Source organism: Anopheles merus, chromosome 2R (genome assembly GCF_017562075.2).
Source record: "Anopheles merus strain MAF chromosome 2R, AmerM5.1, whole genome shotgun sequence".
Lineage (NCBI taxonomy): Eukaryota > Metazoa > Arthropoda > Insecta > Diptera > Culicidae > Anopheles > Anopheles merus.
The window spans coordinates 14,250,551-14,270,278 of NC_054082.1; the positions used below are offsets into that span (position 1 = coordinate 14,250,551).

The 19,728-nt window shown below is 39.6% G+C and overlaps 6 protein-coding genes across 6 annotated transcripts; all 6 read left to right on the top strand.

The window, feature by feature from the left end:
* Positions 1-136: 136 nt before the first annotated feature.
* Positions 137-1,107, top strand: LOC121590089 (mucin-5B-like). The gene is made up of 2 exons (XM_041909477.1): positions 137-831; positions 914-1,107. Exons 1-2 carry the CDS (start codon positions 663-665, stop codon positions 1,105-1,107), a joined length of 363 nt encoding a protein of 120 aa, XP_041765411.1. The 5' UTR covers positions 137-662.
* Positions 1,108-1,400: 293 nt separating this feature from the next.
* LOC121590131 lies at positions 1,401-2,191 on the top strand. The gene is made up of 2 exons (XM_041909540.1): positions 1,401-1,828; positions 1,903-2,191. The coding sequence occupies exons 1-2, from the start codon at positions 1,454-1,456 to the stop codon at positions 2,080-2,082; spliced, it is 555 nt and encodes a 184-aa protein (XP_041765474.1). The 5' UTR covers positions 1,401-1,453; the 3' UTR covers positions 2,083-2,191.
* Positions 2,192-3,127: 936 nt separating this feature from the next.
* Positions 3,128-3,843, top strand: LOC121590093. The gene is made up of 2 exons (XM_041909482.1): positions 3,128-3,565; positions 3,664-3,843. The coding sequence occupies exons 1-2, from the start codon at positions 3,128-3,130 to the stop codon at positions 3,841-3,843; spliced, it is 618 nt and encodes a 205-aa protein (XP_041765416.1).
* A 1,364-nt stretch (positions 3,844-5,207) lies between these two features.
* Positions 5,208-5,916, top strand: LOC121590101. The gene is made up of 2 exons (XM_041909495.1): positions 5,208-5,665; positions 5,737-5,916. Exons 1-2 carry the CDS (start codon positions 5,234-5,236, stop codon positions 5,914-5,916), a joined length of 612 nt encoding a protein of 203 aa, XP_041765429.1. The 5' UTR covers positions 5,208-5,233.
* Positions 5,917-15,231: 9,315 nt separating this feature from the next.
* LOC121589776 lies at positions 15,232-15,849 on the top strand. The gene is made up of 2 exons (XM_041908899.1): positions 15,232-15,580; positions 15,650-15,849. The coding sequence occupies exons 1-2, from the start codon at positions 15,335-15,337 to the stop codon at positions 15,827-15,829; spliced, it is 426 nt and encodes a 141-aa protein (XP_041764833.1). The 5' UTR covers positions 15,232-15,334; the 3' UTR covers positions 15,830-15,849.
* Positions 15,850-16,690: 841 nt separating this feature from the next.
* Positions 16,691-17,463, top strand: LOC121590103. The gene is made up of 2 exons (XM_041909498.1): positions 16,691-17,122; positions 17,186-17,463. Exons 1-2 carry the CDS (start codon positions 16,691-16,693, stop codon positions 17,363-17,365), a joined length of 612 nt encoding a protein of 203 aa, XP_041765432.1. The 3' UTR covers positions 17,366-17,463.
* Positions 17,464-19,728: the final 2,265 nt, after the last annotated feature.

The following is a 19,728-nucleotide window of genomic DNA, read 5'->3' on the forward strand; positions in this document are numbered from 1 at the left end:
ACAGCGAACACAACGACGCATTGGAGAAAAACACATTCGATGGATATCGGTTTTTATTGAGGCAGTAGGCGTGCAAGGCGGCGAGAACTGCACAGGGTAGGCAAGCGTGCACAAAGTGTGGTTTGTTTACAAGCTACTCTGTACGGCGGAAAGAACAGGTGCAAGATAGAGAGAGAGAGAGAGGGAGAGAGAAAGATAATGAGCGCGGGCTGCCCGTCTATCAATTGTATGCGAGAGAGAAACGTCGATGCAGAGAGCCGTACCGTGCATTAAGGTGCCTTTCCACAGCGCGAAATTGGAACTGTCGGTGGAGAAGCAGCGCAAAGGAACAGATTCTTCCAAATCAGTGCTCAGCAACTCGCGTCTGGCTGGCGCGTTGCTGCGTACAGTGCTGCGTAATGATTTTCTCCAATTGACTACCACCACGTGGTAGACTGAAGCGACTGATAGCGCTGGCATGTGCGTGTACCGACCGACGCGACCGATGGGACGCGTGCAGGTGAGAAGAACAATAAACATTATGCACACTTTCGATCACTACTGTAAATGGTCACGTTTTAGGTTTGTGCTGTGTCTGCTCGTGCTGTGCAGGATCGCGTTGGAGTCACAATTTATCTGCCTTCGTTGCACATTCCAACCGTCGAAGCGCTAAACGTTTATAAATGCGTTTGCAGCGGCTTGGACGGAAGATTCGTTGTGCAGCGATCATCATGGCGTGTGGTTACTCCTGTTGGGTTGTGGTTCTACTGCTGAGTGCTGGAGTGTTTAGTACAGTCAGCTGTGGCCTCGGTACACCCTGTAAGGTGCTGTGCGAAAATGGCGCTGAAATGAGTAAGTAAAACTAAGCTGCGACAGTCGAAATTTCGCATGTTTTCAATGCTCATATGGGTACGTTTTTGTTTTGTTTTCACAGTTCCCTGTGATAGGAAGACGGAGATTTTCAACTGCTGCGGCCCATGCAGTGAAGCTACCTGTGACAACCCTTCACCGACGCAGGAATGTGCGGAAGGATGTAAGGCCGGTTGCTTCTGTAAGGCCGATCACGTTCGACTGCATGCCGGTGGGCCATGTGTACCGATCGGAAACTGCAAGCAGCAGCGAAAATAAACAATGTTCATTGAAAATGATCACTGCGGTATGCCTGTTGTGTAATTTATTGATGTTACGGTTCCATTATTTCATCAACTTTTAGTGATCGAGCGATCGTACACCGAACGAGAGCTGTAATGGTTAAATGGGGCGGTTTACTAATCTGATTTTTACTTAGGGAGTGTTGATGATGTCAATGGATTTAATTGTTATTTGATCACTCAATGGATGTGTGGTTAGCAAAATGGAGCACTGCAACCGGGTATAAAACATGTGATCAAGAAGGATATCACCAATTCGTACAGCAAGTATGCGGCTCATTAACATAACAACTTTAGTTTTTCTACTAAAAATCGCACCGCTTATGGAAAGTGGCAAGTCTACAGCTGGTTTGCCGCAACGGCGCAACGAATCAAAACAGTACACATTTAAAATATTAAAATATATCAGCAAAGAAACGCCATACAAGCGCACCCATCTGCACTACTTCAAAACGATTTTACGTCGCAACCAGCCGACGCTGCTGAACATGTCGCTGTTCATACCAGAAGTGCTGAACTATGTATGGGTGAGAATTAGGCTGCACTACAAGTTTAACACCTACCAGCCATTTCTGATCGATATGGAGCAGGAAGCTTGCGAATATATAAGGAACCGTCCGATCATTCCACAGACGGATTATATATATGAAACGTTCGTAAAACGTTTACCAGCCATTGCCGGACCATGTCCGCATGGGGTAGGTATTTGCAGTGGATGATACATGCAATATGCAGAATGGTATATTTTAATTCGAATTTCCTCACCCTCCAGAATAGAACATATGACATTGTTTGGTGGCTCGAGGAGCGGCATACACCACGCTCCATTCCGGCAGGAGAGTATCGGCTGGATATGAAATTTGTCGCCATTGATAACGTGACGCTCTTTGCTTCGGAAACGTACTTTACGGCTAGGCGTAATGGTATCTTACGCTCGATGATTGAATGGTAATAATGTTGGGCAGAAGATACGTAGATAATGGCACGAGAGTAACTTAAATATTCGCATCGGTCTAATATTGCGTTGTTTCTACGGCAGATACCTGTAAAATGTGTGTAGTATTGAATGGGGAACATTGCAAGTGAGTTTGAATCGATCAGTTATACGATTTGATGACGCTCTTTTCATTTGTTCCGACCTTAACCGAAAGAGTACGTAAACTATCTTCACTTCCGTAGCCTCGATCGCAAATTTTCGATAATGTTCTGCTCGACCAGTGTTGGACTTTGATGAAACTAAACTTGTCTCGGGTTGACACTCTGGAGGAAATTACAGGAAACAACGCCGTTCGAACGAAACGATCGAATTCGGGCATACTACGGGCTTTAACATCCATTGAGATCTAATAACTTTGAGAATGCTTGACACGTGTCTTAGACCATACCAGTAGAGGATGCAAACGACGCGGGCGTGTTTGAGCGATGCATCCCCGGAACCATCTTTGACAGTGTGGTAGAGCATAAAGTGTGGAGGCAAGGGATGAAATACGAGCTTGTTGAGCTGTTCGGCCAGTGTGGCACAAAGGTACAGAGTGGCACATACTTTAAAGCAATTTTACGAGATTCCACACTAATTCAAATTGTCAATCATTGAAGTGAAATACGTCCATGTGTACTTCAAATAGTGTTTTCTTTATATTTATTACTATTGAGAAAAACCGTTCGAGGAAAGATGATGACAAAGAGATAATCACGTACTTAAAGGCTAATCTTTAAATCATGTATAATAATACAGTGGCTATGTTGGGTTCAATAAGCGAAAGAACTGCTAGCTAAATTATGATGTTTGATTGCTATTATATGTTAACTATACCTCCCCTACCATATATCTATGATCAGTCGTTTATATTTCAATTGTGTATTGTATTTGTGATGTTTTGTTGATTTGGTCAAAACTACGTTAATTGCCCGTAAAACCAATGATGGAACAAAGGATACAAATTTGTGGTGTATAAATGTGTTTGCAGCTCAAATGAGCTTTGTTTGCTTTGGGCATGATGAAGGATAGGCACATCGTTGGTCTGGGTATGATTTTAGCAACAATACTAAGCTACAGTGGACAGTGTGTGGCAAACGCCGAGGTTTCTGTTGCCCGTAACACGACCAGTCTTAAACCGTACAGTTTCAAAATCACCAAATATCTTTGCGTTGGCACGCCTTACCAGCGTACCTCAGTGAACTACTGCAAAACGGTTTTGCGACGGAACCATCCGACCGTGCTGAACGTTTCGGTTATCGCACCAGAAATTTTGAACTGGATCTGGGTGAAGGTTAAATTGTTTTACAAGTTCTCCAGCTACCAACCATTCCTGATCGATCTGGAGCAGGAAGGTTGCGAGTATGTAAAGAACCGGCCGATCATTCCCTTGGCAGACTATATATACCAGATCATGCAGAAAACGGCACCGGAACTCGCCAGTCCCTGTCCACACGGAGTAAGCATTGCGGCTTCTTTAGGCGATATAGCGGCAGTACTTTAAGTGATGTAGCGTGTCTTGAACATCTTCTCGGTTTTCCATATTTTCTTCGACAGAACAAAACGTACAGCATTGTCTGGTGGCTGGAAGAGCGCTACACTCCAAAGTCGATACCGGCGGGTGATTATAGGTTGGATATACAGTTTTTTGCCCATGACAAGGTGAAACTATTCGCGTTGGAAACTTACATTACAGTTCGTCGAGCAGGCGTAATCGCTTCCATGATAGAATGGTAATTTATCTACGTGGTAAACGTAACCACAAATCTGTACACTTTGTGCACAAGATTTACCAATTGAAAATAAAAGAAATGTCAAGAATAAATACTGACAAGTATATAACAGTTGGATCAATCTCACAGAGCAACAGGGTACAGTTGCATAAAGTTCGTAGTTTGTTTCGGTGTATGGTGTCTTAGGCCACCTTCAATTCTAGCGTGACCTCTATTCAGTGCTGGCAGAATGAGTTTCCTTCGCAACAGATGTCGATGTCGTGATGTCGGACAAGATGGACATAGATTTCCAAACTATCTTGTGACGGAACAATCTTATCAGGCTGTAGGTACATTGAATAAAGAATTTTGATACCACCCTTGAGGGTCTTCTCAAAGGGGCAGAGTGTTTTGATAGTTTTACACGCAATATACAAACAACTACACCGATCGTATCGCGCAATAATATATTTTTTTTTCAGTTAAGAAAATCCGGTTCCATTTCCATTTAGGATCATCAAAGCAAGTTACATTAAATAGTAGATGGCAATTAGTGCATGGTGCATGGGATATTCAAAAACTATGCACCCTTAAACGAAATACCATGGTTCGCGTTATTCATTAATGGTATAAACCGTACTACTAGTAACAGCTTCTTTGCCAATGGTTAGGGCAATTTGTGTATTTGGTCAGAGATCGTCAAATGACTCGTAGTTCTATGAGTCGCCAAGAAGTACCTCTGGAATGGATGCAGTGATATCGGGAGTAACAAATATACATTAGACACGAAACTGTAATGTGTCGTATATACTTATTACTGCTTAAAGTTCTCTATGTATGCGCTTCTAGGGTGTTTTTGCCTGTGTTCGAATGATAATGTACCACATGGATGTAACGAACTGAATTTCATGTTTAAACTACACACAGTAAACTCATTATTGATATTTTATACCATCTTTTAAGTTATGTTTTACTTTAAACTTAAATTTTTACTTAAATTTTCACATTTTTAACACACTTGGTATTTAGAGGTCTAGGCTCGATTTGTTGTACAAATAATGCTTGTTCACTGATAGAAATCTATTGTTATCAAAAAAAGAAGGTTTAGGTGACATCATGAAATATTTGCCGTATATTTGACGGAATGTGATTTTCCATTTAGAACGACTCTTGTAAACACTAATCTACATGCTTGGAATGAAATTAGAGCAGCCAGTGTGGTGGAACGTGCTAACCATGTTGTAATTGAGCTGTAAATGTCCAGTAATTATCCTTCCAGCTTTGGAGGACAGAATGATAGCCTTTGAGAGCCTTTCAGACCGAACAAAGTTGATAAATGTCACCATCACAAGCCAGATTACCTCAGTTCACAAAAAAACCTAAATAACACTGGTAACCAGCCGATTCCAGAAGGAATGAAGTGTTATCCTCAGTTGTGGTTATCGTTCATCTTTGCACGATCGGCGTTTCATTGTTGTTTTGCAACAGAAATGTTCGATTTTGAAGAGTTGAAAAATGAAACTCGTCCGTTCCAATTGCAGGTGATGCGATTAGTCTGTCTTGACGCACCGTACGAGGAAACTGTTTTAACGCTTTGTCGAGCATTTTTACGCCGCAATCAACCAACGCTTCTGCGCGTAACGCTAGAAGTGCCCGGGTTGTACAACTACGTGTTACTTCAATTCCGATTGCACTACAAGTTCAGGACGTATCAGCCATTTCTAATAGATGGTGAAATTGACACATGCACCTTTGTGAAGGAGTCGAAACTCGATCCCGTACCTAGCTATATATATAGTGTTATGCAAGAAGTTGCTCCGGATGTATCAGCTCCCTGTCCACTTGGTGTAATGATCGTTGAAATGAGCCCGTACGTGTTGTGCTGAAATCTTACTTACCAGGAATTTTCCAATTGCAGAACAAAACGTTCAACGTGACGACTATGTTTAAGGTGGAATACGCCCCGAAGTCGGTCCCGGCCGGGGACTACAGGATGGATATAAGGGTCGCAAGTAGAGCGAATGTTACTCTGATTAATTTTCAAGTTTACGTTGCAGTCAGACGTAAAGGAGTGTTGGGATCTATGCTAGATTGGTAATACACACACATTGTTGCATCATAAGTACATGCTAACGTGTAATGTAATAATATTACAAGAAATAATAGTAGTGATTTTTGAATTAATTTATATTCTATTCATTGATTAATGAAAGAACATTATTTATGCAGTCTCAGAGTACATGGTTGAAATAGAACTGCACTGTTTGGGTTAGAGATTCATAGAACATTGCTTGATCGAACCTGTAGTTTTGGAGCAGAGCAGGAAACAGATTTGCCCATTATCCGTTTCCTAAATTCAGTAAACCTTCTATACATTTCAATTGCTATAATTAGATAAATGGACGTAATTTGCTGATTGGAATAGAAAATGATGTTGATATTGCCCAATCTAATATCATTTCAATGATTCGTATCTAATAGATGATCGTAACATAATAACAATAAGGTCAGTATCATAATTATATCATAATAAACGAGGATTAACAATAAAACATTGACCAATGTACAGCACCGTCAGTGATACGATCAACGGAACAAAGTATAGACGCCCAAAGTAGAAGCATTTTTCAAGTGGTTTGATGTTTCAGCAATGCTTTCCAACGTTATACATTCGCTGTTTTGGGTTGTCGGTATTTTGATGTTGTTGTGCCCTGCTCCATACGCCGAGAATGTTTTTAGTTACGAGGATCAGAAAAATTTCACACGGCAGTTCAAGATACAGGTCCAACGATTGGTGTGCAACGAAGCACCGTACAAAGAAACCGTTCTGCTTGAATGTCGTATGATATTTAGAAGGAATCAACGGTCATTGCTATGCATGTCGCTTAAAGTGCCAAAGTTGTATCACTACGTGATGGTACAGTTTCAGCTGAACTACAAATTTACCACGTATCAAACGTTCCTAATCGATGGCAAGGTAGAAGGATGTGCCTATATGCGTCATCAAAATAACGATCCTGTCCTTAGCTACATGTACGGAGTGTTGAAGGATATGATCCCAAGCGTTGTGCAGCCTTGCCCTTATGGGGTTAGTATTTTGGTTCGAGCAGTAAGATGCATGTGTGGTAATTGTATGACGCTTGGCTTATTTTGCAGAACAAAACGTACTCCGAGCTGACCATGCTAAAGGAGGAATACGCCCCCAAATCTATCCCTGCTGGCGATTACAGGATGGATGTAAGATTTTCCACTAAGACCAACGTAACTCTGTTTTCGCTGCAGCTATTCTTTGGAGTCCGACGAAGAGGTATACTTAATTCCATGTTAGAATGGTAGGAAGTTAGAAATGATGGTTGACAATTATGTATAATAAAAGTATTATCTTCATACACCTGATATCTTTGAAATCTAAAAATGGTGTTTAAGGAATATTCCAAACAATTAAACATCATGCTACTATCGTTCCAAGTATGCCTAGAGACCAGACGCATGGGAGTAGAAATCGCCACTCTGGAGTGGTAAGTACGTATAAGGCAGATATGTTGTAGGTTTGTATATGTTTTTTTGGTAAAACAAGCACAATATTTTCTAAATTTACATCTCTGAAACATATCAATATGCCAGAGCTGAATGTCACATAATGACCGTCATACAATTTCATTAGCTTGTTCAAGAAAATAGCATTGGTTGTTTCTAAACAGTATTCTGTTTGAGTGGTGATGGTTTGCGTCGAGAATGAGTTTTTTATGTACAAAAGAAATCGTGAAATAATTACTTCAAATTAAATATAGGTGATACAAAAAAGCAAAGCAATCAAATTAAAAAATGTGCCATTAGCGATCAACGATTTGAACAATCAAATAAGAGTGACATTTTAGCATGTGATGTAGTGTCAATAGTGATGGTACACCTTCAAATCGTATTTCTAAGCGTTCGCGTTTTGCTTTGGACATGCGTCGGCGTATACGCCGAAAATGTCTTCAACTACGAGGAGCAGAAAAAACATATCACGACCGTACACAATACAGATTCAACGTTTCCTGTGCATTGATACGCCATACAAGGAAACCATCCTGCACGAGTGTCGTATGATATTTCGAAGGAATCAACGGCCACTGCTAAGCATATCACTTGAAATGCCGAACGTGTACCACTTTTTAATGATACAGTTCCAGTTGCACTATAAATTTATAAAGTATCAACCGTTTCTGATCGATGCCAAGGCAGAGGGATGTGATCTTATGCGTGATCGGAAGAATGACCCTAACCGGCACTGGATGTACGGGGTGATTAAAGACATGATATCTAGTTTAGTGCATCCCTGTCCGTTTGGGGTACGTTTTAGCAGAAGAAATGTATGCAACCCGATTGTGTGATGCATAACTTTGATGTATGAATTTCAGAACAGAACCTATACCCAGATCGCTATGCTCAAGGAGGAATATGCACCGAGATCAGTCCCAGCTGGCGAGTACAGGATGGATGGAATATTTACAACTCAGACAAATGTTACGCTGATATCGTTACAGATTTTCTTTGAAGTTAGAAGAAAAGGTATTCTGAAATCAATGTTAGAATGGTAGAGGGCTTTTTATTTGATGATCAACCCATACTGCGAGTAATAAAATGACGCTTTAAACTTTAATCTACATCGTTGGGTGTTTAGGACAGCAAAGAACCCATTCCTAACTGCTTTCATACAAAATAGTGCTTTAATTCTAATGAAACTAATTAAGCTTCAATGTTTTGAGAAGCTTTAACTCCAGGTAACAATGATATTGAATTATTATGCGATTGTCATCCATTTATTCGATTGAATATTTGTAGCTTTAAAGAAATTATTGTAAAATATCTTTCATATGTTCCATTTTTTTGCAAGGGAAACACCTCTTACCTCTTCATTTAAGTTTCATAACAGTTTCTCTAACGTTATTGCTGATGCGGCGAGTATCGAATGCCGTATACTGACGGATATATCTATTTATTTCTTTACTCCAATAATAACGTCTGGTTTCCGTTGCCTACATACAATGTTTAAACCAAGACCTAGGCCTATACTTATCCATAGCACTTTAAGAACTTTACCACCTTTCGAAAGATAAATGCGCTATTGGATAGCGTTCAGCAATCTAAAAAAATCACTTGTTCGTTCATTTTACTCATTTTGGTATCGTTTTGGTAAGTGACGTTTCCGTTTGAGTAACTGTCAGACTATTTGAGTCGATGAAGCAAATATTGGCACCTTATTGGTTGCTTAAGCTGTCGGAAACACGCAAATATAACCATAACAAGAATTTATGTCACTGTCTATATTTGTATCTAAGTATAATATAAGTTTACTAACACTCTCATCACTCATATTTATCCCATTTCCAACAAAAATATTGAAATAATTGTATTTGTAGTAGTGCTGAATCCGATTGTTTACGCAAACTACGCCCACCGGTTGAACACTGAAATAAGAACAAAAATATCGACGAAACCTTCATCGACTCGAACGGCGAATACAAAACCAATTTTCTCCCGTTCGATTTGAGTGCTTCTAACGGACTCAAGTGTCGTTCGACGTATATAATAGGTCTGTAAAGGGCAGATCGACAACACTGAAACGATCAATGAACGTTTTTTGTCATACATAGCAACAGGTCGTTGACACAGAAGAGACGTTAGCGGTGATCAATTGTTAAAATTTGTCGGGGTTTTAAAACTCTTTCGGTACGTGAACATTTAACGAGGACAACAAGTTAGTAGCATCGATGAGTCTAGCCTATAGTTGAAACTTTTCTTTTTATGGATCACTTTTCTCTGGTTCTCGTAAGTATCAAGCCTAAAACATAAACGTCACTGTAAATTTAGCCTAGTATCAACATATTGATCTAGGTTAAGTTTAGAGTTCGATGCAATACCTAAATCTAATACTGAATCAGATCGAGACGGAATGACGTTCATGAGTTTGTAATTGTGTTTTGGTGGGTTCTTGCTGCGAAAAAGGATATTATAATGCATTTACTGATGTTGATAGATCACATATTAGCAGAACACCAAGATTGAAACAGGGAGACAGAGAACTGTAGTTGTAAACAGTCAGTACTATTTCTCATCACAAAGTACATTTTTAAATCGTATGTTAGCATATATTAACATTAAACATTCTGGTACTGCCAAAACTACGCAATTGATACAAAAATTAAACTATAACGGACCTAGTCCTTGAGGGACACTTGCGACATTAGAGTACTGATGCGAGATGCTATCTCCTGTCTTGATGATTGAGGTACGATTGGGTAGGTAAGAATCGATCCATTTGACTAGATCACCATAGACGCCAAGTTTCAATAGCTTCTGATCGAAAGTAAAAAACTAACCTGATCGAAGGCCGAATGGAGATCGGTGTAAATAGCATCAACCTGATCAATACCATACCTTTATCAAGTTGCGAGTAACTGTAATGCAATAATTGCACGAAGTTAGTAGCTGTAGATCGGTCAGGGTTAAAGCTATGTTGAAGTGGACTCAAATAGTGCGTCATGATTTACAGTTAATTCAGTTTGTAATAGAAAATGGAAGTTGTTGTGATTGTTCATTCATTATTCTCGAGACACGTTAATAGCTGCCAATAAAAAAATATTCCATAACTAGCACAAGGCATGAAATGATGGTAAAATACCACAATCAAAACTAATGGATTGACCAAATATGCTCTTCGAGCGATCAAATAGGACTGTCTATTGGGCTGATGGTTCAGTAGTGATGTTACACCTTCAAAGCTTTGTTGTACTCCTTGGTGTTTTGTTTTGGACATGCGGAGGCGTATACGCCGAAAATGTCTTCAACTACGAGGAGCAGAAAAAACATATCACGACCGTACACAATACAGATTCAACGTTTCCTGTGCATTGATACGCCATACAAGGAAACCATCCTGCACGAGTGTCGTATGATATTTCGAAGGAATCAACGGCCACTGCTAAGCATATCACTTGAAATGCCGAACGTGTACCACTTTTTAATGATACAGTTCCAGTTGCACTATAAATTTATAAAGTATCAACCGTTTCTGATCGATGCCAAGGCAGAGGGATGTGATCTTATGCGTGATCGGAAGAATGACCCTAACCGGCACTGGATGTACGGGGTGATTAAAGACATGATATCTAGTTTAGTGCATCCCTGTCCGTTTGGGGTACGTTTTAGCAGAAGAAATGTATGCAACCCGATTGTGTGATGCATAACTTTGATGTATGAATTTCAGAACAGAACCTATACCCAGATCGCTATGCTCAAGGAGGAATATGCACCGAGATCAGTCCCAGCTGGCGAGTACAGGATGGATGGAATATTTACAACTCAGACAAATGTTACGCTGATATCGTTACAGATTTTCTTTGAAGTTAGAAGAAAAGGTATTCTGAAATCAATGTTAGAATGGTAGAGGGCTTTTTATTTGATGATCAACCCATACTGCGAGTAATAAAATGACGCTTTAAACTTTAATCTACATCGTTGGGTGTTTAGGACAGCAAAGAACCCATTCCTAACTGCTTTCATACAAAATAGTGCTTTAATTCTAATGAAACTAATTAAGCTTCAATGTTTTGAGAAGCTTTAACTCCAGGTAACAATGATATTGAATTATTATGCGATTGTCATCCATTTATTCGATTGAATATTTGTAGCTTTAAAGAAATTATTGTAAAATATCTTTCATATGTTCCATTTTTTTGCAAGGGAAACACCTCTTACCTCTTCATTTAAGTTTCATAACAGTTTCTCTAACGTTATTGCTGATGCGGCGAGTATCGAATGCCGTATACTGACGGATATATCTATTTATTTCTTTACTCCAATAATAACGTCTGGTTTCCGTTGCCTACATACAATGTTTAAACCAAGACCTAGGCCTATACTTATCCATAGCACTTTAAGAACTTTACCACCTTTCGAAAGATAAATGCGCTATTGGATAGCGTTCAGCAATCTAAAAAAATCACTTGTTCGTTCATTTTACTCATTTTGGTATCGTTTTGGTAAGTGACGTTTCCGTTTGAGTAACTGTCAGACTATTTGAGTCGATGAAGCAAATATTGGCACCTTATTGGTTGCTTAAGCTGTCGGAAACACGCAAATATAACCATAACAAGAATTTATGTCACTGTCTATATTTGTATCTAAGTATAATATAAGTTTACTAACACTCTCATCACTCATATTTATCCCATTTCCAACAAAAATATTGAAATAATTGTATTTGTAGTAGTGCTGAATCCGATTGTTTACGCAAACTACGCCCACCGGTTGAACACTGAAATAAGAACAAAAATATCGACGAAACCTTCATCGACTCGAACGGCGAATACAAAACCAATTTTCTCCCGTTCGATTTGAGTGCTTCTAACGGACTCAAGTGTCGTTCGACGTATATAATAGGTCTGTAAAGGGCAGATCGACAACACTGAAACGATCAATGAACGTTTTTTGTCATACATAGCAACAGGTCGTTGACACAGAAGAGACGTTAGCGGTGATCAATTGTTAAAATTTGTCGGGGTTTTAAAACTCTTTCGGTACGTGAACATTTAACGAGGACAACAAGTTAGTAGCATCGATGAGTCTAGCCTATAGTTGAAACTTTTCTTTTTATGGATCACTTTTCTCTGGTTCTCGTAAGTATCAAGCCTAAAACATAAACGTCACTGTAAATTTAGCCTAGTATCAACATATTGATCTAGGTTAAGTTTAGAGTTCGATGCAATACCTAAATCTAATACTGAATCAGATCGAGACGGAATGACGTTCATGAGTTTGTAATTGTGTTTTGGTGGGTTCTTGCTGCGAAAAAGGATATTATAATGCATTTACTGATGTTGATAGATCACATATTAGCAGAACACCAAGATTGAAACAGGGAGACAGAGAACTGTAGTTGTAAACAGTCAGTACTATTTCTCATCACAAAGTACATTTTTAAATCGTATGTTAGCATATATTAACATTAAACATTCTGGTACTGCCAAAACTACGCAATTGATACAAAAATTAAACTATAACGGACCTAGTCCTTGAGGGACACTTGCGACATTAGAGTACTGATGCGAGATGCTATCTCCTGTCTTGATGATTGAGGTACGATTGGGTAGGTAAGAATCGATCCATTTGACTAGATCACCATAGACGCCAAGTTTCAATAGCTTCTGATCGAAAGTAAAAAACTAACCTGATCGAAGGCCGAATGGAGATCGGTGTAAATAGCATCAACCTGATCAATACCATACCTTTATCAAGTTGCGAGTAACTGTAATGCAATAATTGCACGAAGTTAGTAGCTGTAGATCGGTCAGGGTTAAAGCTATGTTGAAGTGGACTCAAATAGTGCGTCATGATTTACAGTTAATTCAGTTTGTAATAGAAAATGGAAGTTGTTGTGATTGTTCATTCATTATTCTCGAGACACGTTAATAGCTGCCAATAAAAAAATATTCCATAACTAGCACAAGGCATGAAATGATGGTAAAATACCACAATCAAAACTAATGGATTGACCAAATATGCTCTTCGAGCGATCAAATAGGACTGTCTATTGGGCTGATGGTTCAGTAGTGATGTTACACCTTCAAAGCTTTGTTGTACTCCTTGGTGTTTTGTTTTGGACATGCGGAGGCGTATACGCCGAAAATGTCTTCAACTACGAGGAGCAGAAAAACTTATCACGACCGTACACAATACAGGTTCAACGTTTCCTGTGTATTGATACACCATACAAGGAAACCATCCTGCACGAGTGTCGTATGATATTTCGAAGGAATCAACGGCCACTGCTTAACGTATCGCTGGAAGCGCCAAAGAAATATAACTACCTGATGATACAGTTCCAGTTGTACTATAAATTTATAAAGTACCAACCGTTCTTGATAGATATAAAGGCAGAGGGTTGCGATCTTATGCGTGATCGGAAGAATGACCCTACTCGCCACTGGTTGTACGGAGTGATGCAGGATTTGATGTTTAGTGCATCGCTGTCCGTTTGGGGTATGTTTTAGCTGAAGAAATGTATGCAAACCAATTGAGTATCGCACGTCTTTGATGTATAAATTTCAGAATAGAACCTACAGCGGAGTTGTTTCGGTGAAGGAAGAAATTGCACCGAGATCAATCCCGGCCGGCGAGTACAGGATGGATGGAATATTTACATCCCGGACCAATGCAACGCTATTCTCAATGCAGCTGTTCTTTGAAGCTAGAAGAAGAGGTATTCTGAAATCAATGTTAGAGTGGTAAGGGGCTATTTAGTTGATAATCATCCCAAACTGCAAGTAATAAAATGACGCCTTCAACCTTTCATTAACAACTTCTAATGTTCAGTGCAGCAAAGATCCGATACCTAACTGCTTGAATAGAAAATAGTGCTCTTAATTCGTTAGGACTAATGTAGCTTCAAGGTTTTAATGAATATTAAACACCTAGTAACAATGTGTTTTTTTTGCATTATATTTACATTTGTCTAAGCATCAGATATTTCAATGAAGAAAATATATTTTCAAATGATTATAAAAATAAATTAACAGTGACAATATTCAATTCTGAAAGAAACGAGTATAGTACTTTTAAAGAATCGAAAAATAGCAGAATGAATTGTGTCGAACGGATGAGCAACAGGCCATGCTCGTGTATTTTTATGCGATTTGCATCCATTTACTCGATTGAATATTTGTAGCGTTGATAAAGTTATCGTAAAATTTGTTTATATATTTCAATAGTTTGTAGTGGTAATTGGTGTTCATTCGTATAAGTTTCATCATAATTTTTGCCTAAATAATACAGTGTTTCCCACGATTTTTTGGTCAGTTCCCATAATTTGTTGATGCGTTCCCACGATTTTTTTATCGTATCCCATAGAATTTTGGTTCGTTCCCATAATTTATTGATATTTTACGTTTGAATATCAATACAATTGGACCAAAAAAATCTGGGAAACGACCAAAAAATCGTGGAAACTCTCCAAAAAACTATGGCAACCCACCAAAAATTGATGAGAACCGACCAATAAATCGTGGGAAATCCTGTAAATCGTAGGAAACCCTATAAGTGAGGCTGCAAAAATATCCAATAGCGCATATTGACTGATTTACAGTAAATTCAGTTTGTAACAGAAAATGGAACTTGTTGTCATTCCTCAATTAGTATTCTGTTTGAGCAAAACACATTTAATAGCTGCCACTAAAAAATATTCCATAATTAGCACAAATCTGGTAATGATGATCAAATCTCAAAATAAAAAATAATGGATTGACAACGATTTGAACGATTAAATAGGACTGACAATGTGGCTGGTGGTTCAGTAGTGATGTTACACGTTCAAAGCTTTGTGGTACTCCTTGGCGTTTTGCTTTGGACATGCGTCGGCGTATGTGTTTAACTACGAGGAGCATAAAAACCTGTCTCGATCGTACACAATACAGGTTAAACGTTTCCTGTGTATTGATACACCATACAAGGAAACCATCCTTCACGAGTGTCGTATGATATTTCGAAGGAATCAACGGCCACTGCTAAACGTTTCGCTGGAAGCGCCAAAGAAATATAACTACCTGATGATACATTTCCAGATGCACTACAAATTGAAAAAGTACCAACCGTTCCTGATCGACATTAAGGCAGAGGGATGTGACCTAATGCGTGATCGGAAGAATGACCCTACTCGCCACTGGTTGTACGGAGTGATGCAGGATTTGATGTCCAGTTTAGTGCATCGCTGCCCGTTTGGGGTATGTTTTAGCTGAAGAAATGTATACAAACCAATTGAGTATCGCACGTCTTTGATGTATAAACTTCAGAATAGAACCTACAGCGGAGTTTTTTCGGTGAAGGAAGAAAATGCACCGAGATTAATCCCGGCCGGCGAGTACAGGATGGATATAATATTTACATCCAGGACCAATGTAACGCTATTCTCAATGCAGCTGTTCTTTGAAGCTAGAAGAAGAGGTATTCTGAAATCAATGTTAGAGTGGTAAGGGGCAAATTAAATGATAATCATCCCAAAATGCAAACAATAAAATGTCGTCTTTAACCTTCAATTCAAACCTTCGAGTGTTCAGTGCAGCAAAGAGCCAATACCTAACTTCTTCTTCTTTGACATAACATCCGGTATCGGTCAATGCTTTCTTTTGCCACTACTGGGCTTCACTTACAGTGACTTACTGATTTCAAGTATCAAAATAGTCAGTCCTACGTATGGAGACACGGCTTCAACGTGGTATGAATTTTTAACTCCGAGTGATCATGTTTTTGAATTTACTATACCCTTCAGCTAGGATGTTTCTGTGACAAATAATATAAAAAAATTAAAGGATTTTAAAAATAGATTAACGGTGGCTATATCCAAAATACACATGCGTAAGGTATGCTTAAGGAATATAACAGTAGCTGAATGAATTGTGTGGAACGGATGAGGATGTTTGTCCGATTTCATGCAGTTGTCAATAATTTACTCGATTGAATACTTTTTCAAATTATCGTAAAATTCTTTGGTATAATTCAATGATTTGTAGTGGCAAGAGGTGTTACTTCATTTGAGTTTCATAATAATTTTGCTCAATTTATAACTGAGTCTGCAACTATCCAATAACGCATATTGACTGGTTTACAGTAACAGATGTTACTGATGCAGGTTGTAGCAAAAAATGGAACTTGTTGTGATTGCTCAATTAGTATTCTGCTTGAACAAAACACATTTAATAATTGCCACGATTTTTTTTCTCCATAATTAGCACAAATCAGGAAATGATGATCAAATATCAAAATAAAAAATAATGGATTGACAACGATTTGAACGATTAAATAGGACTGACAATGTGGCTGGTGGTTCAGTAGTGATGTTACACGTTCAAAGCTTTGTGGTACTTCTTGGCGTTTTACTTTGGACATGCGCCTGCGTATACGCCCAGAATGTGTTTAACTACGAGGAGCAGAAAAACCTGTCTCGATCGTACACAATACAGGTTCAACGTTTCCTGTGTATTGATGCGCCATACCAGGAAACAATCCTGCACGAGTGTCGTATGATATTTAGAAGAAATCAACGGCCGCTACTAAACGTATCGCTGGAAGCGCCGAAGAAATATAACTACCTGATGATACATTTCCAGATGCACTACAAATTTAAAAAGTATCAACCGTTCCTGATAGACATAAAAGCAGAGGGATGTGACCTAATGCGTGATCGAAAGAATGACCCTACCCGTCGCTGGATGTACGGAGTGTTGAAGGATTTGATGTCCAGTTTAGTGCATCCCTGTCCGTTTGGGGTATGTTTTAGCTGCAGAAATGTAACAATTGTGTATCGCACGTGTTTGATGTATGAATTTCAGAACAGAACCTACAACGGGATGGGCTCGATCAAGGAGGAATATGCACCGAGATCAATCCCGGCCGGCGAGTACAGGATGGATGGAATATTTACATCCCAGGCCAATGTAACGCTACTTTCATTGCAGCTGTTCTTTGAAGCTAGAAGAAGGGGTATTCTGAAATCAATGCTAGAGTGGTAAGGGGCTATCATTCATAATCAACTCAAACTGCAAGTAATAAAATGATGCCTTTCATTTTATCACTTCGAGTGTTCAGTGCAGCAAAGATCTAACACTAACTGCGTACATAGAAAATAATGCTCTTAATTCGTTAGGACTTGATGCCTCGGAATTATTCCCGGATAATTATACAGTGTATAGAATAGACCGCAGCAGCAAAAATAGATGCTTTTTATCTGATTGCCGTTGCTTCATATCTACGTACAACACTTTGTCCTACACAGGATACCGTAGAGCAACTCTGGGTAAAAGTATATGGTAAGAAACGTACTTTTATCACGGGTGTAGTGTACATTCCTCCAGATTTAGTAAACAACACTACTACCATGCAAACTATCTGCTCCACCATAGATAGTATTGCTTGTGCAACCACCGATACGCTTCTCCTGTTCGGGGACTTTAACTTTCCCAATCTTTCCTGGAACACAGATGATTCTAACGTTCCTGTCGTGAGTCCGGCACACGTAACTACAGGCAAACTAACATTATCCGTCTAGCAGAACTGCTGCAATCTAATGACTGGTCTTTCCTGGAAGGTAATCCGGATGTTAACTCAGCATTGGAACTATTTAACACAACACTACTGGCGCTTATATCTGACTGCTGTCCTCTAATACCACCGCGTTGCAGTCCACCATGGTCTGATGCACGTTTACGCCGTCTAAAGCAAAACAAAGCGTCATGCTTTCGCTTTTATAGTACAAATAGTACACAACACTCCAAATTAAGGTTCATTGCTGCCCATAATGTATACAGAAGCTATAACAGACAACTTCATACTCGTTATCTCATTCGAGTGAAATTTTCGCTCATCAGACACCCAGATACAGATTCTAGAGGTATGTTGAATCAAAACGCTGCAACAGCTCGCTCCCCGCTGTTCTCACATAAAACAACGTCTCCACAGGTAGTAAGGAAGGCATGTGCAACCTATTTGCTGATCGTTTCAAGGACTGCTTTACTACGGATGATGCAAGCTTATCATTGGACGCAGCTTTAAATAATGTGCCCCGTGATGTTGTTGATATTAATGTACGCGATATTATTATTTCGGTAGATACTCTACTACGTGCTCTGCAGCAGGTCAAAATAGTAATGCCGCGCATTTTTAGCAGAGCCTCTGTCTCATATCTACCATCTCTCTTTTGCACAAACAGTACTTTACCCACGGCCTGGAAATCCTCTGTGATGTTTTCGGTGTACAAAAAAGGGGATAAAAACTCTGCTGAGAACTACCGCGGTACAACCACCTTGCCTTCTTGTGCCAAGGTGTTTGAGGTCGTCATACAAAACTCACTAATGTATCACTGTCGTTCTTATATTTCTACACGCCAGCATGGTTTCTTTCCTCGACGCAGTATTACCACAAACCTGGTGGAATTCGTCTCCAACTGCCACGCAGCCTTTACTTCCGGAGTTCAGATGGATGCAGTATACACTGATCTTAAGGCTGATCGTGTGAACCATCGCTTGCTGTTGGCTAAGCTCGCCCGGATCGGTCTCTCTACTCCGCTGGTGAATTGGTTCAGGTCCTATATTTCTGAACGTAGCTACTTCCTACAAATCGATGGTGTTGCCTCTAACGTTTTCGAGAGTTCATCTGGCGTTCCTCAGGGCAGCAACTTGGGACCACTGGTATTCTCGCTTTTTATTAACGACGTCACACTGGCCATTACGGAAGCAGATTGTCTGCTTTATGCGGATGATGTTTGGCTGTTTCGTGTCGTACGGAACACTTCCGCCTCTCTTTCTCTGCAAAGATCGGTTGATGCTTTTTTCTGACTGGTGCATCAATAACGACCTAGTCATTTCTGTTCCTAAGTGTACGTCAATGTCGTTCTTTAGAATAGCTCGTCCGATAAAGTATAACTATACCATATCAGGGACACAACTACCGCGGTGCAATACGGTCAGGGATTTAGGAGTCCCCCTGGATCGCAAACTAAATTTCCGACCACATTACTGTGATATTTTAGACAAAGCTAACAAAACGTTAGGATTTATTCGTCGACATTCGAGAGAGCTCAAGGACCCGCATTGCTTGTTAACTCTGTATAAGTCCTATGTTCGTTCTATCCTCGAGTTTAGTTCTACAGTTTGGTGTCCGTTCTCTAGTGTAAGGTCCAATAGGATAGAAGCTGTCCAAAAGAGAGTTACACGTATTGTCCTACACTTCACTCCGTGGCGTAATGTAACCCCTCGTCCATCGTATCGTACTCGTTGTTTGTTGTTTGGTCTGGACACACTTGCTAGGAGACGTGATAATGCCCAATGTACGTTTATGTCCAAGCTTATTGTCGGTGAGATAGATTCGCCAGAACTAC